Source organism: Aethalodelphis obliquidens, unplaced genomic scaffold (assembly GCF_003676395.1).
Source record: "Aethalodelphis obliquidens isolate GAN/ISIS:26980383/991018 unplaced genomic scaffold, ASM367639v1 scaffold30, whole genome shotgun sequence".
NCBI lineage: Eukaryota > Metazoa > Chordata > Mammalia > Artiodactyla > Delphinidae > Aethalodelphis > Aethalodelphis obliquidens.
In genome coordinates, this window is record NW_020837974.1 from 20,116,394 (window position 1) to 20,144,393 (window position 28,000).

At 51.3% G+C, this 28,000-nt stretch overlaps 2 protein-coding genes across 2 annotated transcripts; one reads left to right on the forward strand and one right to left on the reverse strand.

The window, feature by feature from the left end:
- Positions 1-336: 336 nt before the first annotated feature.
- ERN2 (endoplasmic reticulum to nucleus signaling 2) lies at positions 337-16,492 on the forward strand. The gene is made up of 18 exons (XM_027126620.1): positions 337-1,114; positions 1,254-1,361; positions 1,688-1,789; positions 3,050-3,314; positions 5,161-5,239; positions 5,331-5,478; positions 5,590-5,711; positions 6,425-6,580; positions 6,853-7,018; positions 12,724-12,808; positions 12,947-13,136; positions 13,216-13,315; positions 13,390-13,589; positions 14,855-15,002; positions 15,091-15,218; positions 15,751-15,874; positions 15,956-16,023; positions 16,108-16,492. Exons 1-18 carry the CDS (start codon positions 1,012-1,014, stop codon positions 16,318-16,320), a joined length of 2,505 nt encoding a protein of 834 aa, XP_026982421.1. The 5' UTR covers positions 337-1,011; the 3' UTR covers positions 16,321-16,492.
- On the reverse strand, positions 16,434-28,000 carry PLK1 (polo like kinase 1). Its single transcript, XM_027126619.1, has 10 exons — positions 26,498-28,000; positions 25,651-25,819; positions 24,738-24,882; positions 23,648-23,741; positions 22,078-22,297; positions 18,867-19,022; positions 17,825-17,902; positions 17,469-17,623; positions 17,184-17,366; positions 16,434-16,935 (listed from the first exon to the last, which is right to left on the reverse strand). The coding sequence occupies exons 1-10, from the start codon at positions 26,903-26,905 to the stop codon at positions 16,729-16,731; spliced, it is 1,815 nt and encodes a 604-aa protein (XP_026982420.1). The 5' UTR covers positions 26,906-28,000; the 3' UTR covers positions 16,434-16,728.

Below are 28,000 nucleotides of genomic sequence, written 5' to 3' on the forward strand. Positions count from 1 at the left end.
TAGTAATAGGTGCTCATTAAACGGTTGTTGAATGAATGAATAAACAACTGAACTTCTTCCATCAGTCATCTTCAGTCCCCTACATCTGCATCAGGTACCCTCAACTTCATGTGCTCCCCTGTCATGCACTAACCGTACCAACCATAGGTTGTATGGACTTCTTTTGTTATCCATACTGACTGAGGCCCCGGGAAGCCCTGACTCTCTTTCCCTCAGTACTTGCTTGTGCCTGGGGTGCTGTCTGGCAAGAGCTCTGTATGTGGAGTTTGGGGATCTTTTTCACTTTGATATAATTTCAAATGTAAGGAAAAAATGCAAAGATAGTTCAGAGCAATTGTTTATTCCCTCTACCCAGATGCGTCAATTTTTAACATCTTATCACTTTCACTTTATCATTCTCTCTTAACAGATGGATAATATTACACATGTGTGTATAAAATTTCTTTTTCTGAACTATCTGAGAATGAGTTGCAGACATTATGCTCCTTTTCTCCTAAAGCGTCATTGTGTATTCCTAAAACAAGGATTTTCTCCTACATAGCCTGAGAGTAAATTATCAAAATCAGCAGATTTAACACTGATACAATAGTGTTATCTAATCCACAATCCATATTAATTTTGTCAAGTTCCTAATGGTGTGCTTTATTGTTTCCAGTCCAGAACCCAAACCAAGATCACCCCTTGCATTTGGTCCTCATGTCTCTTGGGTGGAACAGTTCCCCAGCCTCTCCAAGGTTGTCATGGCCACTGAAGTTTTCAAGTCTCAGCAAGTGTTTTTGAGGTGGTCAGGCCAGGATCATGTGATCAGGCGGCATCTTGGCACTGGGAGTGGGATTTTCTGCAGCTCCTCAAGAGGTTGTGTAGCAGAGTGGTTAAGTGTGAGGGGTCTGGAAACTAACTGGCTATGCTCAAGACCTGGCTCTGCTACTTACCAGCTGTGTGATATTAGCCACATTACTTAGCCCCTCTGGGAATGGATATGATAATAATTGTACCTAATGAATAGGTTGTATGTGCTTCTCTGCTATTTCCACTCCCCAGAGACTGCCGTTCACCATCCCCGAGCTGGTTCATGCCTCCCCCTGTCGCAGCTCTGACGGCGTCTTCTATACAGGTAAGCATCTCTCCAGCCTGGAGTCCTGGTCCAGCAGGGACTGGACCTAGGTCAGGACAGGCCAGCTAGGCACAGCACGGAGAGGCTGCACACCCTCTCCAGGCCATCTTGAGAGCAAGCACATTTCCCACCTCCACAGGCCGGAAGCAGGATGCCTGGTTTGTGGTGGACCCTGAATCAGGGAAGACGCAGATGACCCTGACCACAGAGCGACCCTCTACCCCCCGCCTCTACATCGGCCGGACGCGTGAGTCAGGCCCCAGCTGCTCCTCGAGCTCTGGGCAGCCCCCCTTTTGCTCTGCCCAGGCCTGGCAATTGCTATTCACGCTGGGTCCAGGCCAGTCAATCACTCTGTCAGTCAACAAACACTTCCCTGAGCACTGAACAAGGAGCGGGGGACACAGCAGTGACCAAAACAGACCTAGTTTCTGCTATCCTGATGCTGTTTGAAGACTCTGGCCTCCAGGCTGGGTGCTCGGGAAGCCCCCGCCCCCATGAGATGATGTCCCCCGGGTGGGAGTAGAGGAGCACCACGTGGGCGCTCCTGGTAACCCTGCTTCTGGGTGTCCCCAGAGTACACGGTCACCATGCATGACCCTAGGGCCCCAGCCCTGCGCTGGAACACCACCTACCGCCGCTACGCAGCAGCCCCCGTGGACGGCTCACCTGGGAAATGTGAGTGCCTCCCTTCTCTGGCTCCACCTTGGAGTAAGGTCCCCAACTCAGGGAACCCTGAGTGGTGTCCACGACCAACCCCACCACATTCTGACCCACCTGAACTCCGGAGGGACCCCACGTACTGAATGACACACCCCTGATAGACAGCCCTAAGTGACCCCTCTCGACACCCAGCCTGACCCTCCTGTACCCTGAGCAGCTCTTAACATCCTAATTCCTCTGCACTCCCAATGAGCCCAGCCAGGTCACCCTGGGTGCTCCCCACCTCCTGAGTGACCCCAAACAACCCCTGCACACCCTGAGCAGTCCCCCAAGTGTTGAACGACCCCTGACAGATGACCCTAAGTGACCTCCCCCAGACTCACCATCCCCTTGATATTATAACTGTCCTTCCCTATGTTTCCTAAAACTGTACAAATGTTAGATTTTTAATCTTTGGTAATATGATATTACAAAGAAATTGCGTTTCTTCTGTTATTGTTCAGCTCAGTCATCTTCATATATGCTTAATCCTTCTAGTCACTTGGGTTATTTCATCTTCTTCTTTTTTTTTTTTTTGTTTCATTTCCCTTGGTATATCAGTGTCTTTGTTACTGGTTTCTAAGAACTCATTTATGACTAAGGATGCTAACCATTTGTCATGTAATGCAAATGAAACGCCATATTTTATTGCCATCAATTTACTATGGTGTTTTGTATTTTAGTTGTGTATTAAAATATAATCATGTTGTGTTTTTAAAAAAATAATAACTCTCCTTCCCAAATGCCTGAGTGACCCCAAAGGTGCCCCAAGCCACCCCTCAGACCCTGACTCCACCATTCCACGTGAGAACTCATGCAGGCGACCTTGACACATCACAGGTGACACCCACAGGGCCCCTGGTGGACACCCTTCACCTTCTAAATGACTTCCACGCTACCCACATGTCTCCAGACCACCCTGATTGACCAGCAGCCAGACCATGACTGACTACCCCACATCCTAAGAGACAAGGACTGATTCACACACCTGAGTCGCCTTTGGATGACCACGACTGACCCCCTACGTCTTACACAGCTGCCAGTTGACCCTGATCAAAGTGACCCAGTGAACTTCCTATGTCCTGATTACCCTCCAGGTGATCTCACCTGACCTCCACGTACCTGAGTGGCCCTCCTGATGGCCCACCCTCAGAGCAGCTTCCCCACCTCAAGGTGCTCCGAGGTGCCTCAGGTCAGGGCTCCCTGACCACATCTCCTAGCCACCTTTCTTGGCAGACACGAGCTACCTGGCATCCTGTGGGATGGGCCTGCTGCTAACGGTGGACCCAGGAAGCGGGGCGGTGCTGTGGACCCAGGACTTAGGCGTACCTGTGGTGGGCGTCTACACATGGCACCAGGACAGCCTGCGCCAGCTGCCCCATCTCACACTGGCTCGGGACACCCTGCACTTCCTTGCCCTCCGCTGGGGCCACATCCAACTGCCCGCCTCAGGCCCCCAGGACACCGCCACTCACTTCTCTGCCTTAGACACCCAGCTGCTGTAAGTGCCCACGCCTGGGGACTGGGGAGGAGCTTCTGCAAGTGTTGTAGCCCAGGTCCAATGGGCAGGTGTGATGTCCGACCATGACACGCCGGTGCAGCTGAACCAGGGGTCAAAATATTTCAAGCAGTTTGGTAAATAACCAGTGCCCTGCACCACCCCCCATGTGCTCCCAGGACCCCCTGGTTGGCCCCACTGTTCAGCAACTGATAGGGTAAAGTCTGGCCTAGGAGGGGCCTCCATGTCTCCACCCCAGTGCTACAGCGGGCACCTGTTATGCTTGGTAGGTACTATGTGTTTACTGATTGTTGAAAACTTTAAATATGACCCTTCCTTGCAACACCAAATACATTAGTGTCCCCATCTTGGGGAGCCGGGAGACAGACTGGGAAAATTGCGGATTACCCGTTCTTTCAGTTCATCCCACAAATATTAATTGAGCACTTGCTATGTAGCAATTGCTTGCTAGGCTCTGGGAGTACAGTAATACAGCCAGTGTTCCTACCTACAAAAATCTCAGAGTCTAGTAGGGGAGACAGGTACGTAAAGACGTAATCATAATATGGTATGATAAAGGATGAGATAAGAGAAGTATAGGGTGTCATGGGAATGTATAGGAAGGGCATTGAAATCAAGACTGGGGGCAGAAGGTAATCATAGAAAGCTTCCTAGAGGAAGGGACCTATAAGTTGAAACCTAAAGGATGAAGAGGAAACGAGAGAGAGAGAGAGAGAGAGAGATCATGGCAACCAGGGAACAGATTAAGTTAACAAAATAAATAAGGCTGGAGCACGGCTCTGAGCAGAGAATAAGGTCTGAGGCTGTTAAACAGGGATCTTGTAGGATCATTTAAAGGGTTTGGGACAAGGCTAAGGAGAAGCCACTAGAGGGTTTTAGGCAAAGAAGTGATTTGATCGTATTTTCATTTCAGAAAGATAACTGGCTGCAGTGTGAAGAGTATCTTAGAATTGTGGGGAGGAAGTGTTCACAGAATATTGCATTAGTTCAGGCAGGAGATGAAGACACTTTGGACCAGGGCAGAAACGCTAGAGTTGGAAATAAGTGGAGGGTAACAGATATTAAGAGGAAAAACCAGTACGAATTTGGTGATTAGAGCAAGGAGTCAACCATTTTGCTCAGGTTTCTAGAGACGCATGAGTGCGGTCGTTTTCAAAGGTAGGGAGCACTGGAGGAGGAAGTGGTGGGGGTGAGGAGGAAGTGGGGGAAGAAGGGGGGAGGAAGTGGGGGAAGAAGGGGGAGCTAAGGAATGAGGAGATGAGTTCAGATTTAGAAGATTGAGCTCATGGAAGAGGTCTGGGCTAGAAATAGATTTAGAAACAATGACTACAGAGCTTGTATCAGTTAGCTTTTGCTATATAACAAATCAGCCCCAAAATTTAGAGCTTCAAAACAAACAAACATTCATTATTTTTCAAGATTCTGTGGGTCAGCTGGGTGGTTTTCTGGCTTGAGCAGCCAGATGGTGGCTTGGCTGGGCCTGGACAATCTAGAATAGCTTCACTCAGCTCTCTCGTAGTTGGTGGACTATTTAGCCTATGGGATGTCAAATGAGGTCTCTCATGCCCCTGCAGACTAGCCTGGGTTTCCTTCTTTGGTGGTCCCGGGGTTCCAAAGAACCCCATGAGAGGGCAAACGCCAGTGCACAAGCATTTCTCAAGACTGTGTTTGTGTCACATCTGCTATTGTCTCACTGGCCAAAGCAAGTCACTTGGCCCAGCCCAGAGTCAGTGTGGGCAGGGATAATACAAGGAAACGGGTACTACGGTGACTGAAACTACCCACCACCATCACTCATTCTCCTCCCCCTTTTCCTCTCCCCCACTAGGATGACGCTGTATGTGGGGAAGGATGAAGCTGGCTTCTATGTGTCTAAAGCACTGGTTCACACAGGGGTGGCCCTAGTGGTGAGAAGGTTCTCTGAGGGGCTGGAAAGAGGGGATAGAGCAGGAGAGAAGTCTCCCCCCACCACTCCTGACTCTCCACCTTCTTCCATAGCCTCGTGGACTGACCCTGGCCCCCACGGATGGCCCTACCACAGATGAGGTGACACTCCAAGTCTCAGGAGAGCGAGAGGGCTCACCTAGCACTGCTGTCAGATACCCCTCAGGCAGTACGGCCCTCCCTAGCCAGTGGCTTCTCATTGGTGAGACCCCCTCTACCCAAATTTAGAGTGGATAAAGGATCTGTGAGCTCAGTTTATGAGCTGGAAGGCTGAGATCACCTCCAACCCATTGACATTTTCCCTGCCCCTTAGGACACCATGAGCCACCCCCAGTCCTGCACACGACCATGCTGAGATTCCATCCCACCCCAGGGAGTGGGACTTCTGGGACCAGACCCTCAGGGGGCACCCAGGCCCCAGCTCTCTTCTTGGAGGTCAGTGCTAGAGGGGTAGAGGGCATGGGGGGAGGTGCGGCAGCGGGGGTGCAGCCCTTGGACCTTTTCCTCAGGCTTCTAGGAATAACATTCGGGGTGGGTCAACTGACCTCACAATTTCTCGGAAGGAAAAGTTTCATTTGTTGTTATTGCCAGAAGAGTGTTAGAAGTGTTAAAAAGATATTGGCTATCTAAATTGTGAAACATGGGTCACAGTTTTCTTTATTCTTCTTCAGTTTAAAGTTTACAAAATATTTATCAAGTGAGAAAATGAAAATGGAAAAACTATAAAAGCATGTCCTCCTGGGAGAGGACTGGACAAGAGTTGCCAATAGTTCAAGTTTAGAAGGAACAGGCATGACCTGGAGACGTAATTCTCAAATCTGGTTGCTTATCAGAATCACCTAGGAGCCCACTCCACCCGCCCCCCCTGAATTCAGAATCTCTGGAGGTGGATATCTGAATTTTTTGGTGATGCCCCAAGAGTATCTGAATTTTTAGTGATACCCCAGGAGATTGCTTGTCCTCAGCTAGATCTGAAAGACCAGTCCACTGGGGCACCATGGTGTTTCAGCAGCATGGAGAGTGCCAGGTTTCCCACCACTCACTCATCACCCCTTCAGCTAAGCCCAGCCCTATACTGGGTCATGAAGAAGGGTTAGGGGTTCCACAGTGGGAGGGGCTGCTAAGAGTGAAAGGTTCTTTGTCCCCAGCTCCTGAGCCTGAGCCGGGAGGAACCTTCGAACCTGGAGCTGCATCCTGAAGAGAAAACCCCAGACCTGCATCCAGGACTGGGACCCCAAGACCTGCTGGCAGCCAGCCTCACTGCTCTCCTCCTGGGAGGATGGATTCTCTTCCTGATGAGGCAGGTAAGCCCATCATCCCTGGCCTCAGGCCCCTCTCATGGTCTTCCTAGGGGGAACTCTGGTTCTCTTCTCCAAGACCACTTGGCAACTTTCTCCCTCACCCAGATCCAATTCTGCCCCCTGCTGTCCTCTTGGCAGCTCCCAGAGCCCTTGATACTGTGCTCTTTATGCCAGTGCTCCAGGGACAGGCCATCTCAGGCACAGCTTCTGGGCCCATCATGGGTCAGGGGCTGGCCAAGGCTGGGCCCTCTTAGGCCCCCATGTTTCAGCAGCAGCAACAGCAGCTGGCAGAGAAGCAGTGGCAGCAGGCCCCCCTGGCACCTGCAGGCCCGTCTCACATCTCACAGGATGCTCAGTCTCAGCCCTCCGGGGCCACCCCACGGAGCCGCAAGAGGTTTCAAAACCCCCCAGAGCAAGACCAGCCACTCGAAGACCCTGAAGGTGAGCTTACATGAACAGGAAAGGACAAAGTCAGGGACAGAAAAGAGAGGGGAAGATTTAGCTTCAAAGTCGGTGTATTAGAAGCCACTATAGTGGGGTAGCCAGGCCTAAATGAGTTAACAGGAGAGAACGTCAAATAGTGCCTGCTATGTAGTTCAGCCCTCTGAAAATGTTTTCCATCATTTTTACTGTTGTCGTTATGTTCAAGGACCCTGGATGCAGATAGAACTGGGTATAGATCTAACTCTACTAACTGTTAACTTTGATGAATTGCTTAACTCCTCTGAGCTCCAGTTCTCTCATCTGTCAAATGGGAATAATAACACCCACCCCATGACATCACTTCATGATGAGAGGTTACATCACCATTACTATTAAATCAGACTATGTGATGTTATTAATATTTGTGTTAAAATAACATCATATTTGGTAACAATAATAGTAAATCACCTAGGTACCATTTGGTTCCTTTTCTCTTTAGGGCTTTTTATTTTTTAAACGTTTCTCTTCTCTTTTCTCAATTTCATCCTATAAACAAGCCCTTTCAAGCTTCCTCTGGAATCTGTGGGATGTCCCAGGGCAACTCCCACATGCTTTTAGTGGTCAGTCCAGGCTACTTCTCTCCTGTTTCTTTGGCTCCGGGCTGGGCTGGCCTCGGTCCTTTGTGTGAACTGCTGCTGGACCCTCCTGTCACTGCTCAAACCACTGCCTTGGAGCCTTGGAGCCACTCTGCTGTGCCCTTAACTCAGCGTGAAGTCCGCCCCATGCTTGGCGTGCGGCTCCCGTGCTGCTCCCAAAGTTCCCCCTTGCGTTCGCCTCCCTGTGCTGAGAGGGAAGCAGCTCTCTTCCTCGGGGCTCAGCTCTTGTAGAAAGCCCCCCACTGCCGAGTTGCCTGAGCCCTGAGAGCTGCAGTTCCAGTCACTTTACTGGCTCTGGGTGGGTCCAAGTAATACTCACCCCACTGCACCCTGAAACACTCATCTCCTTGGACCTTCTGACTCGAGCCAAGTCTTTCCCCAGATGACCCAGACTCCACTTGTCCCAGGTGGTTCTCGTCAAATGACCTTGCTGTTCCTCCTGCCATCATCGTTCAGGTGTCCCTCACGACCCCCGTCCACAGTCCCAGTCATTGACAGGATGGAATTCCTTCCCCAGACGTCTCAGTCCCCTTGTGAGTCCGCAGATACCGATAATCCTCAGAGGAGGAGAAAAAAAGATGTTGAATCCCAGCCCTGGCTCATCCTTGATATATAAAACACTTAAACTTCTTTACTCACTATAAGAAAATAATCAAAGTGATATCAGTGCTTCAGGACAAGAATCCCAGCTAGAGCTTGGTACCTTTGTTACAAAACTCAGTGGTAACAATCTCTTTATAATACTGGATTCCCTCTGGAATTGAAAAGAAACCTTTCTATTTCTTTCACTTTCTTCGTTTAAAGTTTTCATAAACTTTACTTTGGTGTTTTCATGACCTCTAGGCAAAGCCAGGAAAGGACAGGCTGTTACTAGGCTCTGTGATAAATGCTGTGATGGGGTTGGGGAGGCTACAGGGAGCTATAGGAACACAAAGGAGGGGCATGTAGCTCAGACATGGGGACGTGGGAATTGTCCTGAAAGGCAAGTCTAAGCTGTGATCCCAAGGGTAAGAAGGAATTACCCAGGTGAACAGGGAGGGGGACAGCAGCAGTCCAGGTGGCACCAGTAGCACAGGCGAAGGTTCAGAGATGAGAGGAAGCGGGTACACATTCCGGAAGCTGAAAGGAAGGTGGCAATCTCATGCTCATGGGTAGGTCAGGTGGATAGAGTAAACAAGTGAAGCAGCCACATAGGAGAGAGAATAGGGCGTGATGGGACTGTGGTAAACTGGAGAACAGGTGCTTGGGCTCAGCCTGCCTTGCTTACTGCTGCAATCTCGACCCAGAGCATGGCTCAGGGAATATCTGTTGAGGCAGTGGCTGACTGGCCACTGCAGGTTCTTAAACAGCCCTTCTCAACTCAATAAATATATATGGAGTGAATATGTGCCGAGCAGGTGTGAGGAACAGGCAGAGTTAATAGGCTGGGACTTGCCCATCCAATAGGCAACAATATGGAGTCCAGTGTATCAAAAATCTTTAGTGCAGGGAGAGTCAAAGAAACGAATGTGGCAGATGGCAGAAGAGCTTCGAGAACCACTCTCCAAAAGAGCCCCTGCCACACTGGCACCGTGTGGCAACCTATTCTTATTCTTAGGACCTCTATGTCAGGAACTCTGACTTTGGAAATCTTGCTTCTCCTTTTGGTGCGGGGAGAACAACGTTCCTCGGGACCTTTTTATGGTTCACAAAATCTACAGCGGGGTCCTGTCCCACTCTCATTTAACCTCCACAAATCCATCTACACGTGCCTGGTTGGGTGTCCTCCAGGACCACCGGCTACATGGTGCATTCAGCGGCAAGTGGGCGCACTCAAGCCTGAACCAGAGTTAACACTGAGAGCTCACATTTATATGGCGCTTACTGTGTACCGGGCACTTTCCTAAATGCTGTGCGTGCATGAACTCGTATGATAGTCACAACATTTCTGTGAGGCGGATACTATCATAACGCTGATTTTATGGAAGAGAAAATGAAAGGTTCACGGCACCCCACCCCAGACTCACAAAGCCAGTAAGGAGCAGCTCAGGAACTCAAAAGCAGGTCAACTCTGGGATGTTGCCTCTGTTTGCATTTTGGCAATACCCATGAAGACAGGTGACCACTTTAATGGTTTCCCAACCCGTGTACAAGAAGCAACACAATACATCACATGTTCTTGAGGTTTTCAGAGGGAATTCTGACTGTACACTGCTTCCCCATCGTGTGACAACTTTTGATTACTTTAGAACTTCTCTCCTGCCTTTGCTGCTTCTCCATTACCATGATATGGAAGGCTGAGCAAATGGTGAATATGTTTGTGCAGACTGAGCCTCCCGGCTCATTATTATTATTGTTTTTTTTTTTTTTAAACATCTTTATTGGGGTATAATTGCTTTACAAGGGTGTGTTAGTTTCTGCTTTATAACAAAGTGAATCAGTTATACATATACATATGTTCCCATATCTCTTCCCTCTTGCGTCTCCCTCCCTCCCACCCTCCCTATCCCACCCCTCCAGGCGGTCACAAAGCACCAACCCAATCTCCCTGTGCCATGTGGCTGCTTCCAACTAGCTATCTACCTTACCACGTTTGTTAGTGTGTATATGTCCATGACTCTCTCTCGCCCTGTCACAGCTCACCCTTCCCCCTCCCCATAACCTCAAGTCCGTTCTCTAGGAGGTTTGCGTCTTTATTCCTGCCTTACCCCTAGGTTCTTCATGACATTTTTTTTTTCTTAAATTCCATATATATGTGTTAGCATACGGTATTTGTCTTTTTCTTTCTGACTTACTTCACTCTGTATGACAGACTCTAGGTCTATCCACCTCATTACAAATAGCTCAATTTCGTTTCTTTTTATGGCTGAGTAATATTCCATTGTATATACGTGCCACATCTTCTTTATCCATTCATCCGATGATGGGCATTTAGGTTGTTTCCATCTCCGGGCTATTGTAAATAGAGCTGCAATGAACATTTTGGTACATGACTCTTTTTGAATTTCGGTTTTCTCAGGGTATATGCCCAGTAGTGGGATTGCTGGGTCATATGGTAGTTCTATTTGTAGCTTTTTAAGGAACCTCCATACTGTTCTCCATAGTGGCTGAACCAATTCACATTCCCACCAGCAGTGCAAGAGTGTTCCCTTTTCTCCACACCCTCTCCAGCATTTATTGTTTCTAGATTTTTTGATGATGGCCATTCTGACTGGTGTGAGATGATATCTCATTGTAGTTTTGATTTGCATTTCTCTAATGATTAATGATGTTGAGCATTCTTTCATGTGTTTGTTGGCAGTCTGTATATCTTCTTTGGAGAAATGTCTATTTAGGTCTTCTGCCCATTTTTGGATTGGGTTGTTTGTTTTCTTGTTATTGAGTTGCATGAGCTGCTTGTAAGTTTTAGAGATTAATCCTTTGTCGGTTGCTTCATTTGCAAATATTTTCTCCCATTCTGAGGGTTGTCTTTTGGTCTTGTTTATGGTTTCCTTTGCTGTGCAAAAGCTTTTTAAAAACTTATTTATTTTTAGCTGCATTGGGTCTTCACTGCTGCGCCCATACTTTCTTTAGTTGCGGCGAGTGGGGGCTACTCTTCGTTGCGGTGCACAGGCTTCGCGGGCTTCTCATTGTGGTGGCCTCCCTTGTTGTGGAGCACGGGCTCTAGGTGCGTGGGCTTCAGTAGTTGTGGCGCACGGGCTTAGTTGCTCCGTGGCATGTGGGATCTTCCCGGACCAGGGCTCGAACCTGTGTCCGCTGCATTGGCAGGCAGATTCTTAATCACTGCGCCACCAGGGAAGCCCCCTGGCTCATTATTTCTGCATTCAAGGCCAGAAGTCTGGCCTCCATCCCAGCATTGAGGGTGCTCCTGAAACTAGAGTTAGTTTTGAATCTAACCCAGAAAGCACATAGCAAGTCTTCACCTCATGCCAAGGGCATCCAGAGCAGGGAAGGCAGACACATAAGAGACAGGAAACGCAGCAGAACGAAGCAAGTAGGTACAGAAGAGGGGTCGGAAGTGCTCAGGGACCCTCACCTGGAGCCAGCTGATCATGGCTGGTTCAAATAGGCTTTCCCGCAGCTCTGTCCCTGCTTCCTGAGCTGCCGGAGAGACAGGCCCATCTTACTTGTGGGCGATGTGCTTCCAGCAAGGCCCTGGGCCCACACGCCTGAGTGTCCATGGTATACAAATTTCGGTTACTGCTTGCATCTCGTCAGGAGATGAGAGTGACTGTTTAAGCCAATAATCCAGAGCAGTGCTGAGGGACAGCTTAATACTTTTCTCACTGAACCCTGATGCTGATTTTCATTTGCTTTTCCAAGAGCTGATTAGAGAGACTGAAGCTGGCAGCTCTTCCTAAGGAGAGTGTTCTCAGGGCCACGGAGGGGCACACAGCTCTAGGGGCACCAGATACACTTAGCTGCGAGCATGGGGCCCCTTGGATCTGAGCAAGGTGCAGCCTGGTGCATTGTGAGGGGTCTCTTGCAAGCAACCCAAAAGGAAGAGCAGTAACAGTCCAACCTCATCCTTCTTAACAGGAAACCAAGGCCTTCTGGGGAATCCCTGCTGCCCTAGAACTAACTCTGGGACAGCTCAGCATCCAAACGCCCACTGACCCCGCCCCGCCCTCTTCCAGGACAGTCTTTTCTGCAACAGCATTCACCCTCCTCACGCTTACGGCTGCCAAAACTCACCTTCCTGTTGGAAGCGAATTCCTTAGTTAAAAGGGTTTATAACTGGTGGAGGTGGGTAAAGGAAAGAAACCTGCGCAGAAGATGCCAAAACAGGGAGAAGGATAAAAGAGGACAATAGAGTGAACCTCTCCCCCACCGTTTCTTCCATTAATCCTCACGATAATATTGTGCAGGATCCTTGACATAGGTCCCACTTTACAGATGAGAGGACCAGGGCACAGCGGTTAAGTCACTCGCCCAAGTTCACACGGATTGAGTGGCAGCACGAGACACTGGACCCAAGCAGTCTGGCACCAGGCGGGGCGTGGAAGGGGGAGGCCGGAGAAGGGCCGAGGTGGGGGAGCTGGGACTGGGCAGGTCTCCCTGAGACCCCCCCCTCTCCCCTCCCCCCAGCCGAGCAGCTCACCGTGGTGGGGAAGATTTCCTTCAATCCCAAGGACGTGCTGGGCCGCGGGGCAGGCGGGACTTTCGTTTTCCGGTGAGCGGCAGCCAGGAGCCAGGCTGGGGATGGCCACTGTCCCTTGGAGAGCCATTCTCTCCGAGAACCCCCGAGGTGGGCACAGTTCCTAACCTTTGCCTTCTTCTGCCCTCTGGACCTCCGCTCGCCACCTCCCAGGGGACAGTTCGAGGGGCGGGCCGTGGCGGTCAAGCGGCTCCTCCGTGAGTGCTTCGGCCTGGTCCGGCGGGAGGTGCAGATGCTGCAGGAGTCTGATAGGCACCCCAACGTGCTCCGCTACTTCTGCACCGAGCGGGGACCGCAGTTCCACTACATCGCCCTGGAGCTCTGCCGGGCCTCGCTGCGGGAGGTGAAACCTGTGCTCAGGGATGGGCGGGGGGGCAGGGTCCTGGGCCGCGGGGTGACCTCTGCCCCTCGCCGCTCCCCAGTACGTGGAACACCCGGAGACGGACCGCTGGGGCCTGGAGCCCGGGATGGCGCTGCAGCAGCTGATGGCGGGCCTGGCCCACCTGCATTCCTTACACATAGGTACCAGCCCCTTCCGCCCTCCATCCAAGCTCCCGACTCTCCCCTCAGCTCTCAACTCTGCTCCGCTCTCACAGTGCACCGGGACCTGAAGCCCGGCAACGTCCTCATTACGGGGCCCGACAGCCAGGGCCGAGGCAGAGTGGTCCTCTCAGACTTTGGCCTCTGCAAGAAGCTGCCTGCTGGCCGCTGCAGCTTCAGCCTCCATTCAGGCGTCCCCGGTACAGAAGGCTGGATGGCGCCCGAGCTCCTGCAGCTCCTGCCCCCAGACAGCCCCGTGAGTCCTCCCGCCGCCCCAGGCCGCAGTAATCATTCCCTGCCCAGTGCCTCTCCTGTCCGGGCCCGCTGTGTGACCTTCAGTCACTCCTCCAAGCCTGTTTCTTCATCTGTAAAGTGGGGATAATTCCTCCCTTCTTACCCAGGGTATGGTTCTTAACCAGGGATGATTTTTGCCACCTTTGGGCAATGTCTGGAGACATTTTTGGATGTCACACTTGGCAGGGGAAGGGAGGCTTGTTACTGCCATCTAATGGGCAGAGGCCAGGGACGCTTGCGAAACATCCTACAACGCACAGGACAGTCCCCCAGGACGAAGAATTATCTGGTCCAAAATGTCAGTAGTACTGAGGTTGAGAAACTCTGAACTAGAAAATAGTTTTCATCTCTACTGTGATGCACAATCACTGGGGAACTTGAAAAAAATTCAGGTGCCCGGGTCCCACACCCAGTAACTGACCCCCAGTGACTGTAACGTGTAGCCAGCGTGGAGAGCCACCCAGATGCGGAGGGTTCGGGGGAGCATCACATGAGCTGATATAACTGGAGCACAGAGCAGTGTCTGACCTCCAGAGACACTTGAGTTGGAGACCCCAGGATTATAGATTTTTGAGTTGGTGTGTAGGGGAAAGTCACAGGCATGGATGAGAGTAACACGCAAGGACAGTCACCAGGCAAAGCCACCCCACCCCTGAAGTTTAGAGAAAGCTAGGATTGGCAACCTGGAGGCCCAAGGACCAAAGCACTGATGTTAGGAGCCTGTGCAGGTTTTGATTTTTTAAATTAGCAGCCAATATTTTAACTTCTGGGAAATTGCACATAAAAGTCTAGATTTCTGGATTCACTTGGAAAATCAAAAGCTCTGCCACCGAGAAAGTCCCCTGGAGGCAACCAGCTGGAGCTAAGTGCCAGTGGCCATGTGTGGACAGGGCCAGCAACAGATCATACAGTCCTCACCGCTGCCTGATCGCCTCATGCGTGCCCAGCTTCACTTGGTTGTGTTGCCCACCAGACTTGGAGGAATGACACTTGGAAACCTAAACTAGAGGCTCAGTAGGGGCAAAGGTTTTGGATGAAAACCATGGGTCCCTTTCAACAGTGCAGAGGGGAGGGGATCTAGGGCCAAGAGGATGCCTCTTGGGAAGTGTCCTTGTGTCCTAGTCCGAGCCAGATCCCCAGCTGCCATATCAGCCCTGGGGAGAATGTAGCCCGGCAGACCTCCTGGAGCAGAGACTTCCTCCTTATGCTTGTCCCTCTGGCCCCCAGACCAGCGCAGTGGACATATTCTCTGCAGGCTGCGTGTTCTACTATGTGCTTTCCAGTGGCAGCCACCCCTTCGGAGAGAGTCTTTATCGCCAGGCAAACATCCTTGCAGGCTCTCCCTGCCTGGCTCACCTGGAGGAAGAGGCCCACGGTGAGGGGGACCTGGGCTGGCAGAGGAGGGAGGAAGCAGGGCAGAGCCTGTGCGGGCCTGAAGCCATCCCTCCCTCTTGCCCCTACAGACAAGGTCATTGCCTGGAACCTGGTGGAGGCCATGCTGAGCCCCCTGCCACAGGCTCGTCCCTCTGCTCACCAGGTGCTGGCCCACCCCTTCTTTTGGAGCAGAGCCAAGCAGCTCCAGTTCTTCCAGGTCAGGAGGAAATCTGGGGAGCGGCCCCAGAAAGTCCCAAGTTTGGGTCCTGAGCAACAAGAGAGGGGAAGCCAGATTGGCTGGGGGAAGAGAGACTCGTCTACCTGTTCCAGGCAGCCCAGATCCTTATCTCAATCAAGGCAGAGCCCAGATTCCCGAACGCTGCCATCTTGGCACTGCACGGTCTCCTCAGCACCGCTTCCCCAGCCCAGCTGCCCCTCATGTGAGGCTAGACCCCGTTCCTTTCAGCCCTAGTCGTCCCTCCTGCTATACTCGTGCCCAGACAGCCCATTCCACTTGTGTGACCTTGAGCCTCTTGAGCCTGTTTGCTCATCTGTAAAACGGGGACGACAGCACCTCTGTCACCGGTTGGATTAGACCCCGCACAGCACAGAGAAGCCACACTCCATAGGAGGCAATAATACTTACCCTAACCCAAGCAGCTTCGGCGGCTGCACTGCCCCAGCCATAGGACACTCCTGGCCTGTGGCCTCCGAGCCCGCTCAGGAGGCTCAGGAGCTGTGGGTCCTAGGACGCCAGCGACTGGCTGGAGAAGGAGCCTGAGCAGGGGCCGCTGGTGACGGCGCTGGAGGCGGGTGGCACCGAGGTGGTCCGGAGTGACTGGCACAAGCACATCTCGGTGCCGCTGCACACAGGTAGAGGCCAGACTCGGGTGGCCCAGGAGGCCGAGGGGAGCCTAGTGGGGACGGCTGTGCCAACGACCTCCCCGTCCACAGATCTGAAGAGGTTCCGGTCGTATAAGGGGACGTCGGTGCGAGACCTGCTCCGTGCTGTGAGAAACAAGGTGTGTTCCAGGGCTTGGGAGGGGCCTGGAAGGTGGGGAGGCCTGGTCCAGCTAAGCCCGGGCTCTCTGCTCTGACCCCTCCAGAAGCATCACTACAGGGAGCTCCCGGCCGAGGTACGGCAGGCGCTGGGCCCTGTCCCTGACAGCTTCGTCCAGTACTTCACAAACCGCTTCCCACGGCTGCTGCTCCACACGTACCATGCCCTGAGGAGCTGCGCCTCTGAGAGCCTCTTCCTGCCCTACTATCCGCCGGCCTCAGGGGCCCAGGCGCTGAGCCTGGGAGCTGCTGGGAGCTGAGCTGGCCTGGCGTCGAAAAGACCAGCAGAGGCTGGGCCGCCAGGGACACCAGAGCAACAGTGTGGCCGGAACCCGGGGGCCAGGCACCCCTCGGGGAACACAAGAAGAAAAAGGAAGATTCATATATGTTTAATGTAATATAAAGGCAAGGAAAAGACAGTCCCGAATTCAATAGCAATATTCTGTACAATTCATATGGTGGGGTTGAGAGGGAAGGGGAAGCGGCCTCAGAACCCACACCGGGACATGTACAAAAATAACTTACACAGCAGCCCCACCTGCAGGGATGATGGAGCTTCCACCCCAGCCCCCAGGGCTGGGGGACACCCCATAAAATAGGGATCTAACCAGCGTGGGCCGAGGTGCTGGTGGGGGGGAGGAGGGTGCCAGTCCAGGGGGGTGGGGGGGCTATGAGGAGGCCTTGAGGCGGTTGGTGGCCGAGCGTGAACTCAGCAGCTTGTCCACCATGGTGCGAGCGTAGCGCAGCCGGCTGGCCAGCTCCTTGGAGCAGCCGTACTCCTCCAGGAGGCTCAGGCGGTACGTGCGGAAGTCCCGCTTCTCGTCGATGTAGGTCACGGCAGCCATCAGCGGGCACAGGATGAGTTTGGTGTGGTCCTGTGAGGGCAGGAGGGGAGCGGGTGGACGGACAGGGGGTTACTGGTGATTGAAGCTCCCAGCTGCCTGTGTGCCTTGGCGGGAGTAGAGGGAAGATATCCTAGTCGATGGTGGGGGGTGGGGGGCATTTCACTCCCTTCTGCTGATGCTGCCAAGGACAGGTCCTGTGCCTCCCACTCCCCACCCAATGCCGTGGGCCACTAAGAGGCACAGATACCTGGCCCCAACCCTCCAGGGCCGCAGCTCACCTGGAAGAAGTTGATCTGCACGCAGCCGTTACTGAGGTGCAGAATGATGGCGCTGCGGGTGCGAAACCAGGTACGCAGGTAGGGTAGCCGGGCTAGCTCGTCACCTTCCCGGGGCGTGATGTTGGCACCCGCCTTCAGCAAGTGTTCGCTCATGTAGTTTCGGAAATACTTGAGGAGGGTGATCTGGTTGGAAAGTGAGGGAGGGCGTCCGGAGTTAGAGCCTGTCCGCTGGCAAAGCCCTCACTCCCGGCCAACAGCAGCCCACGCGGGCCAGCCAGCACTCACCTTCTTTATCAGGGAGTTGGGATGGGAACTCACGGTGAGGTAGGACTCCGTGCCATCACGTTCGATGTACTGCAGGCTGTCACCGTCGTTGTAGAGGATGAGGCGTGTTGAGTCGTTGAAGAGCACTCCCACGCTGTTGTCACACAGCTGGTACCCTAGCGGTAGGTGGAGGGAGGCCTCAGAAAGGGGCCATGGGGGGCAGGGGGCCGTTAGGGGCTGGGACTAGTGAGCCTGGGATGGAGATAGGAGAGTGTCGAGAGAAGAGGACATGGGAGCCAAGAAAGGCAAGAGCCTGTAACAACTCGAAGGGTTGCTAGGTGGCACCTGAGCCACCGCCACAGCTGGGAGAAACGTACCAAGGCCATACTTGTCCGAATAGTCCACCCACTTGCTGACCCAGAAGATGGGGATGCAGGCGGGATCCTCAGCCTCCTCTGGGACAGAAACAGACAAGAAGATCGATCAGCACCAGCCTCTTCCCCTCTGGTCCACTCAGGCGGCCCACACCAGGGAGCTCGGTCAAGAGGCCTGGAGCCCTCTGCCAGCAACAAGCTTAGACAGGCAGCACCGAAGCAGAAAGTTACAGTGCAGAGCGCCGAGTCCACTCATGCATTCAGCTGACCCATTTAACAAAGGCCCGCTGTGCGCCAGACACCGTTACAGGCAGCGAGCAATGACAAAACCCAGCCCTCCCTGAGCTTGCATTCTGGCTCTAGGGATAGAGACCAATCAAAATAAATGTTCACAGAATATGTAAGTTACTTCTATCATGGTGCAAACCAGTGAGTTTTAAATGATTTAAAAATTGTGAGAAGATAGACAATCCCAGATATGTGAAAATGTTATGTTCTGTGCACGTGACGATCCCTTCTTTTAAATACAATAAACAAATACGGAAACTTTAGAATGTGTTAGATGAGAAGTGTTGTGGAGAAACAAGGCAAGTAAGAGGAGTGGGGGCAGGGAGATGATCATGGAGGTGACTCTGGCGCAGACACGTGAAGGCAGGGAGTGTGAGCCTTGCAGTGATCTGGAGGAAGTGCTTGCCGGGAGAGCAAAGGCCCTGAGGCTGGAGCACATCTGGGTCTGTTATTTCCACTGTCTTGAAGGCTACAGAGGGATTCTCTGAGCAGAGGAGACAGTGTGTGCCAATGTATACAGGCAGCACATGGGGGTGCTGGAAGGTGGGGCGCTTGTGGAGACAGAACAGATGAGTCAAAAAAGAAGGAAGGGGCCTGACCATGGAGGGCCTGGGCCAGTAAGCTAACTTGTTTGCACTGTAATGTACAGGAAATGGGGGAAGTAAAGGTATTACGGAGCCAGGGGCCTGGACAAGCCACCAGCACTCTGGGGCTGACTTCCCTGCCCTCTCCAGATGCCCCGGCCCGCAGTGCCCACCTTGCCTCACCAGCCCCCGCTCTGAGGGCTTGGAGGCGTTGACGCTGTGAAGCTGCTGCAGCATGTCGCCAAGGTGGCAGTCGACCGCCTCGCTGGCCTCCCGCACCACTGGCTCCTCTTTTTCCCGGGGACGCTCGGGCATGGGGTTCTCCATGCCTGGAAGGAGATGAAACAGTCATTAGCTGGGCAAAAAGGCCGCAGGTTGGGAGGGCCCAGGATCCCCGGCCACAGCTGGTACTGCCCCCAGAGAAAAGCTCTTTGCACTGCCACTGCTTTAGGTAGGTGCCAGGTTATTAGAGCAGCAGCTGCCCTGCTCATGTGACAGCACCTGGTACTCACTCATTGGTACCTCCAGGGCCAGGCCAAGCCCTGTAGGAAGGCTCATGGCCACACAGAGCCATAGAGCTTCGGACACTCAGACCTCTAACCCAATGCTGGGCCCTGCAGGGCACCTCTGGTCACTCAGGGAGACAGCTAGAAGGCACGAGCAGCTTGGAGCTGCCTGGCTTCAATCCAAGAATTAAAAGCATCTTTTGCATCCAGGAAAATGGAAGGGCTCAGTAAATCACAACCCATCAGCAAGATGGATTTAGCAGGCATTTAATGAAAACGTAAGAGATTTTTTCCACCCTAAAATTTGCTTTATGTACTTACATGTGACTGAAATCTGAAAAGACAGATACACACTGAAATTTTAACATCAGTTATATTTGGGTGGTAGAAGCATGGATGATTTTTATTGTCTTTAGGCTTAAATGTTTCTTTCCCCACCAACATGTGCTAGTTCTCCTTGTGTAATATGAAATTCTTAAGATATTTAAAGATATGAATTTTCAATTGAAAAACTCTATGCTGTGATAAGGACTTAAGTGTGGAATAATAACATATTTGGGACTTGCTTTAAAAACTCTAGCAAGGGAGCTCCCTGGAGGTCCAGTGGTTAGGACTCGGTGCTTTCACTGCTGGGGCCAGGGTTCAATCCCCGGTTGGGGAAGTAAGATCCCGCAAGCCACACAGCACCGCCAAAAAAAAAAAAACAACAAAAAACACAAAAAACAAACAAACAAAGAAACCTCTAGCCAAAAAAAGGGGAAAGTGGAAAAGATAAAAACAAGTATGGGCAAATGTTGGTAATTATTGAAAACAGATGATGAATAAATGGGGATTTATGTATTCCAAAAAAATTTCACCCTTATTTTGGCTACGTTTTGAAGAATGCTTTATGCTCAAAAATTAAAAGCAAAAGAAAAGAAAAGCAATCCTTAAAATAACAATATTACATTATAGCTCCAAGATTAAATATCCATGAGTCCATATTGACACAAATAACCAAATAAATAAATGGGAGAGAAGTGACAGCTCTTCCTTACAGGAGAACTCCAGTTAATGGATGTAGAAGGAACAAGAAAAGGAGAAAAGTCACCATTAGAATACCACAGTAATAACTGCTGCAGGCAAGATCCACCATGGATGCTAAAATCAGTAGGCTAAAGTCTGAGAAGAAATAGAATCCTTTCAAATTAACTCCTCACAAGGTATTAATTAATCACAAAAGGAAAAACAGTAACTCTGTACTGGAGGTACCACCTTAACCAAGTGATCACCAATCAAAGGGAATAGTAATATAACCAGTGAAAATATCAAAAATTAAAGCCTAAAGAAAAAAGTAATCCTTAAAATAGCAGTATTATAACTGAAACAAATGAACTCATATATTAAATTGGTGCTATATCCACACAGAGAAATAAAGTTTTTCAAGTGGCACTTTTTTTTTCAAGTGAAATATATTCCAAAGACAAATAGAACTGCAAGAAAATAAACATCATTTCATAACATACTTTATAGATGTTGAAAATTCATGTATATAATGTAAGGAAAAAGGGTTTTCAGTGTAAGGAAAAAAAATACAAGTATAGGGGCTTCCCTGGTGGCACAGTGGTTGAGAGTCCACCTGCCGATGCAGGGGACACGGGTTCATGCCCCGGTCTGGGAAGATCCCACATGCCGCGGAGTGGCTGGGCCCGTGAGCCATGGCTGCTGGGCCTGCGTGTCCGGAGCCTGTGCTCCGCAACAGGAGAGGCCACAACAGTGAGAGGCCCGCGTACCACACAAAAAAAACAAGTATAAAATTAAAGAAGTAAATTATACTTCTTTATAATATTATATAATATTATAAATATAATATTATTATATATTAATATAAATATAATATTATATTTAAATCAGACTTATAAATTACCAAAAGAAAATTTAAGTAGTAACTTCACAGTGAAGAAAAAGATTGCTGTAAGAGAAGTTTCATCAATGTTAAATTTCCTGAACTTGATAACTGTGTCCTGTGCTGTGGTTATGTAAAAGAATTGTTTTTAGAAAATATACACAGAAGTATTAAGTAGTAAAGGCCAGAATGTGTACAACTTACTATCAGATGGTTTGGGAAAAGAAATTTATATATATATATATATATATGAGAGAGAGAAAGTATATGTAGAAAAATGTTAATTGGTGGAGAAAAGGGGGAACAAGATACAGGAAGTTTTTATCTATTCTCACTTTTCATAATTTGAAACAATATCAAAATAAAATGTTCAAAAAGTGTGAATCAGAAATAGCAGCGTAAATTCAAGGTCCCCGCCCCCTTCCCAATTATGTATTTCCTAATTCTGTTCTCTGAAGAGATCTAGAAACAATGACAACCCAAACAATGGGATGTGGTTTTGTAAGAAAATGTCCATCCTTTTAAAGAGATGCATACTGAAGTTTATGGGGTAAAATGACAAGATGTCTTCAAAAATACTTCAAAGGAACAAAAAAGGAGTGATGGAGCAAACATGACAAATCTTGATAAGTGTTGAGTCTGGTGGGGATGTGGGGTCTACTGCATTGTGCTCTATGTGTACACCTGAAAAATTTCAACATTTTTTCCCAAAGAACCATGCAAGGTGATATTAGCAATTTTTTTTTAAATACAAATTTTTCAGGCATGGCGTTCAGCCACTCTCTTCTTTTGGGGCATGACGGGTCTGATTCCGCCATGGTAAGGTCTGTCTTTCCTGACAGGGCTGTGGGGAAGGGCATTTTGCCACATGAGGATGGGGACCACGTATTCAAGGACTGGGGCCTGTCTTACCACACACCTGAGCTATGGGGACCATCCATTCACACACCTGAGGCCTAGGCTCTCTTGGGGTCTACCCAGACCCCGGTTTACCTTTATTGAGAACAGTGAGAGGCTTCCGGCTGTTGGGGTCCAGGTTACTGGGAGCAATTGAAAACCTGGGCGGAATGGTGAGGCAGGTGATGGGGAGGCGGGCAGGGATATAGCCAGAAGTGAAAAACTCGTCATCGAGCAGCTCCTGAATGGTTGGACGGGCAGTGGGATCTGTCTGAAGCATCTTCTGGATGAGGGAGGCGGCCACGGGGTTGATGTGCTGGAGCAGAGAGGGAGAGATGTAAGTAGGATGTGGTGGGGGACCCGAATGCAGCACTGCCACAAAGAAGCTGCAGCCCCGGCCCCGGCCTCAAATATGCCATGTTCAGCAGTTGAGTCTGGTGGGGATGTGGGGTGCCAAATTTCCACTAGCAGCTTTACTGAGTTCACAAGTGTCAACCTAAGTTGTGAGAATGACAATTTCTCCTTCCTCTTGAGGTCACTTTTTCCCAAAATTTGCTCTTGCATAATTCAAGTTGCTCACCACTAGAGCAGCACTTGAGAACACAGGCTTCGAAGTCATAATGACCTGTTTTAAGTCCCACTTCTGTCCCTTAATACTGGCTGTGACAACTAACCCAACTTTCTGGGCCTTTGTAAATTCATCTATAAAATGGGGACACAGCACCAAGCTTGCTGCCCTGGTGAGGAGATCAAACCCAGTGCAGGTCAAACGCACACTAATGTTCTAGCATCAACTATGCACTTACTATGTGCCAGCAAAATGTTCTAAGCACTTCATATCTATTAGCTCGTTTAACCCTCACAGAAACACCCAGGGGGTGAAGATCTCTATCACCATCCCTCTTTTGCAGATGGGGAAACTGAGGCACAGAGAGGTTAAGTGCCTGAGAACACACCCCTATGAATGGTAGAGCCAGCACCCACACGGGGGCATAGTCAGCTGCCAACACCCACACTCGGAACCACTCTGCTCTGTCCAATAAGTGACCCTTTATGACAGATTCAGTCCATCTGTCCTTATGGAGACAGGGCTCTTGGCTTCACACAAGGCAAAGACACCAAACTGGAAAGCAGCCGTACACCAGGTTGCTGCAGGCTATCCCTCTCAATGCACTCATGCTGGTGGTCACGAAGCACAGCAGTTCGCAGTTCTGTGAGCGCTTATTGTGTGCAAGGTGCTCTGGGGTAAGGACTCCATTTTATAGATGGGAAACTGCAGCTCAGAAGATTCAGGCCATCTGTCTATTGCGATCTGGGTGCTAAGTGGCAGGGCCCATCTGAATCAAGACAGTCCACTTCCAAGGCTTAAGCAGCATGTCTCTGTCTGCCTTCTACTTCCTTTATACTCTCTGTTTTACACACCTTTTGGTTTATCTGCCCAACCTTTTGAGAACCTACAAACTCTCTTCCCCAAGAAAAAATGCTTTTGTGCACATACGTCAGGTTTTGTATGCAATTTCAGACAAGGACCCTCTAAAGCTCTTATGGCTACCCTAGGGGTAGGACTGACCCACCTCTGTCCCCAGGATATGGCTGGGCTCAGTAAATAGCTTTGGGGGGGGAAAATTAAATAAAATAAATGTAAACTTAAAGTGTTTTTAGTCACCTTGGGAATACTGTACTCATTCTTCTTGATCCGGAGGTAGGTCTCTTTTAGGCAGGAGGTCTCGAAAGGTGGTTTGCCCACTAACAAGGTATACCTGTAAGCACAAGGAGGGATTTGGCTCAAGGCTCCTAACCAAAACCCAGATGCTGGAGGAATCCTCTCAGGGCCAGAAAAGAAGTCAGACACCTTCTGGACATTCACTATGACTCTCGGGTCCCGGAGGACAGTCCGCAAGTCCACTGAACAGCCCCAGGAGCCAAGACACTGGCAGGGAGGAGTCCTCAGTAGAATACAGGTGATGAGACTCGGTTCTCATGGGCCAGTGACTTTTCTGCTATAGCCTACACTACAGCAGGGCTCCAGAGACTGCCAGCCAACACAAAACAGGTCAAAGCAAGTGGGCTACCTGCTCCTACAGAGGCAGCTCCACGGTTAATAGCTCTGTACTTAAGGCTGCAAGTTTTCATTTGAAAAAGTTCCACTGCAGTGAAGTAGGAAAGCCACTGCGACAACTCATTTCTAACTCTCCAGTACCCAGGGCGACTATGAAAGGGGCGACACCTGAACAGGCCCAACTCTCTGCCTACCACCCACCCACCTCTGATGGCCTTGATCCAGACAGACCACAGGACCTCCTCCTGCCAGCTATAACTCCTGGCCTAACTCCTCCCACCCACTGCTGCTTCCTAGATCAGTGGTGCTACTACTTTATTGTGCATGGAAAAGCTCAAGGGTCTTAAAATCCAGATTCTGACCCAGTCAGCCTGGGTCCTGAGATTCTGTGTTTCTAACAAGTTCCTAGGTGATGATGATGCTGGTCTGCCATATTTTGAATAGCAAGGGACTAGAGCAAGTTTGTGGAGACCTTCCCTCCCCCATTCCCCAGACCCATGGCCCAGGCTGCAGGAATCCTAAAGGATACACCAGTGAGAAGAAAAGATATGGAAATGAGGCTTCCTTTTGGATCAGTCTGTCCTCTGGAGCAGCCTTCCCAAAGGCAGAAAGGTCTACAGGATAAGGTCTGCCAGGTGAGACATCCAAAAAGGCCTCTGCTGAGGCTGGGTGGGTCCTGAGACAACTCCCAACTTACATGATACACCCAATGGACCACACGTCCACCTCGAAACTGTGCCCTTTCTTGCTCAGCACCTCAGGAGCTATGTAATTAGGAGTCCCGCACAGGGTCTTCTTCCGTTCCCCGTCATACTCGACTTTGGTTGCCAGTCCAAAATCCCCTGGGACAGAGGGAGGAAGAGGGGGGGACTCAGATGCTAGCCTCTGTCATCTGTCAATGCGGACAGCTGGTTCAGGTGTAACCATCAAGAACCAGGGAAGTTTGATCCCTCAAGCCTCTACTTCTTGTGTGCAGCAAGGCGTGCTCAGGAATCCTCCCACCATGCTAGCCCCAGGGAGGGGCCTCCCAGAGACCCTCCTCACCCCCTCCCTTAGAAAGGAGGGCTTTGCTTCTAAAAGGGAACTGGTAGGGATAGCAAAAGTCACATGCCTTCAGGGATTAAGCAGGTAAATGTCAAGATGGCTACTTGGCAAGTTTGTGAGGAAGTGATAGGGAGGGGTGGGGATTGTGACAAAGCAGAGGGCACCTAAAGGGAACAGCTGCTTTTCAGTCCGACAAAGAGCTGCCCCTGTACTGCTGGAGCACCCAACTGTTTAAAAGGAGCCCCAAATTCAAAATCATTCCTCCCGATTTAAAAAAATGAAAACAAATTCAAATCCTTTTTTTTTTTTTTTAAAAATAACACTGTATAGGAGAGCACACACAACCAAAACTGCATCTGCAGGCAAGCCACTGGCTTTTGGCTCTTTGTTCTAAATTTCTGTACTAAAGAGAGGCTTCTAGAGGCAATCAACAGCCCAGACTTCCTACCATCCTCTTCCTCCCTCCCTTGTCTCCTTCCGACTTCCTCTCTCCCTCCCTCTCTCCCAGCTCCTCCTCATTCCCATAGAGCGTAGTGTCAAGTGTCCCTGCAGGCCCAGCTCCTCACCTATTTTCACCTCCAGATCCTCGTTCAGGAAGAGGTTGCCCAACTTGAGATCTCTGTGAATAACGCGGTTTCGATGCAGGTACTGGCAGCCAAGGACGATCTGACGCAGATAGTAGCGGGCCTCGGGCTCGGTGAGTGCTTTCCTCCGCTTGTGCAGCTCCAGGAGAGACTGGGCGGGGGAGGGAAGGAGGAGTGGGGAGTGGGTACTCAGGCCCAAGGCAGGGAGGGGGTGTCATTAGGTGAAGGCAGCCCAGGACCCTACCGCCCATTCCTTCTCCAGGACAACTACGATGTAGACTCTCCCCTAAGCCAGGCCACAACCGTTCATAGCACCCCCTCTCCCACCAGCTCCCTCCCAAGTCCCTTACCTGGGACCCCTCTCTCAGCCCACTCCGGAAGCTCAGAGTCCCCTGTATCCCTGCCCCGGGACTCTTCGCAGCAGCAGATCCCTTTCCTGACCCCTCTCCTCCCCGAAGCTACTAAGTCTGGCTCCAACTACTTTCTGCCTGACCCAACCCCACTCCGGAGGTTCGGGTCCACAGCACCCCTTACCTAGCAACTCCGGAAGCCCTGGCGTCCATTAGCACGGTTCTCCCGCGACCCGCACCTCCCCCACTCAGCCCAACTCCCAGCGTCCGGGAGCCGCCTTCCCTAGAGCCAACCTGACCCGGGCTCCACTTAACCGGCACCCCCTCTCCTAGAGGCCCCAAATGCCAAGCACCTCTTTCCCCGAGACCTTCTCCATCCCCAGCTCGAGGTTCCCAGCACCTCCTCCCCAGCAGCTCCGGGTGCGGGCGCCCCAACCCTGGTCCCCAGGCAGCTCCAGTCCCCCAGCAGCGACACTCACCCTCCGGCGGCAGAGCTCCAACACCACGAACACAAAGTCGTTGTCCTCGAAAAAGCCGTGGAAGCCGACGACGTGCTGGTGAGCGAGGCTACGGTGAATGGATATCTCCATGGACATCTTCTCCTTCTGGTGCGGTTTGAGCAACAGCGACTTAGGCACGATCTTGCCCGCAAACACCTCCTTAGTGTCCGCGTCCGAGATCTCGAAGCACTTGGCAAAGCCACCCTTTCCCAGAAAGCGGCCCCGCAGATAGCGCCGCCGGCTGCGTGGGTCTACTAGGACCTCCGGGATCTCTTTCGCCGGCGGGGCAGCCGCCGGGGCTCCGGGAGCTGCAACTCCAGGGACCCCGACTTTCCCTGGATCGGCTGGTGCCCGCGCCAGCTTCCCTGCAGTTGCCGCCGCACTCATGTTCCCGGAATTGCTCAGCGGACCTAGCAAGGTCTGGGCAGAGGCTTGGCAGGGCTCTGCTCCTCCTCGAATTCAAACGCGGCGCCGGGAACGTTACAAAAGCCTACGCGCTACTGATTGGCCGCGGGGATTTAAAATCCAAACCCGCCCGCCGCGCGGCATTCTGGGAGCTCTCTGCACCGCAGCCGCCTTTAAACCCGTACCCAGCCCCTGGGGGAGAAGCTTGATTGACAGGGACTCGCGGACCGAAGACACGTGGGATGCCTGGGAAACCAAACCCGGTGCGGGGACGCCGAGACCCAGCCCCAGGAGGGGGGGAGTTAAAGGTTTTTCCCTTTCTTGGCGGCCGGGGAGCTCCTGCAGTTCACAAGCACCTCCTACAGGAAGCTTTTCCTAGCACCTTCCTCCACCCCTCACGCCACCTTCTAGATTATAAACTCTGAGAACAGAGACCTGGCAGCGCCAAGAGATAGCTGGCAGAGCCCGAGTACCCACCTCCGAGGTCATCAACTCTCTTCCAAGTCACCCCAATAAACTAAAATCTAAGTAAAAAGAGGATGCTTGCCAGGCAAATGCACCTTCAAGACAAATACCCTACTCCCCTCCTTCAAATAACAGCAGGGAAGACTAGCATCACCATCACCTGGGAGCTTGTTGTTAGAAAGGCCAAGATTCAGGCCTCAACGCAGACCTCCCAATTCAGAATCTACCCAGTGATTCCCACACATACTGAAGTTTGAAGGGCACAGTACCAGACACCACCCTCCCCCACCCCTGCCCCCAGGCCATTCTGCAAGACAGTTGTCTGGCTGGCTCACTGCTCTATTTCCCAGTGCCTAAAACAGTGGACCCTCAATTGTTCGGTAAGAGGGGAAGGATGGTTGGTTGGCAGAATCCCTGGCAAACTGGTAGGCCAAGGCCAAATTTGGCCTGCAGAGGTGTTTTGTTTGGCCTCCCACTTTTTAAAATTTGGATTCATTTACAGGACTTAAAAATCAAGAGAGCTGGGCTCCCCTGGTGGCGCAGTGGTTGAGAGTCCGCCTGCTGATGCAGGGGACACAGGTTCGTGCCCCGGTCTGGGAAGATCCCACGTGC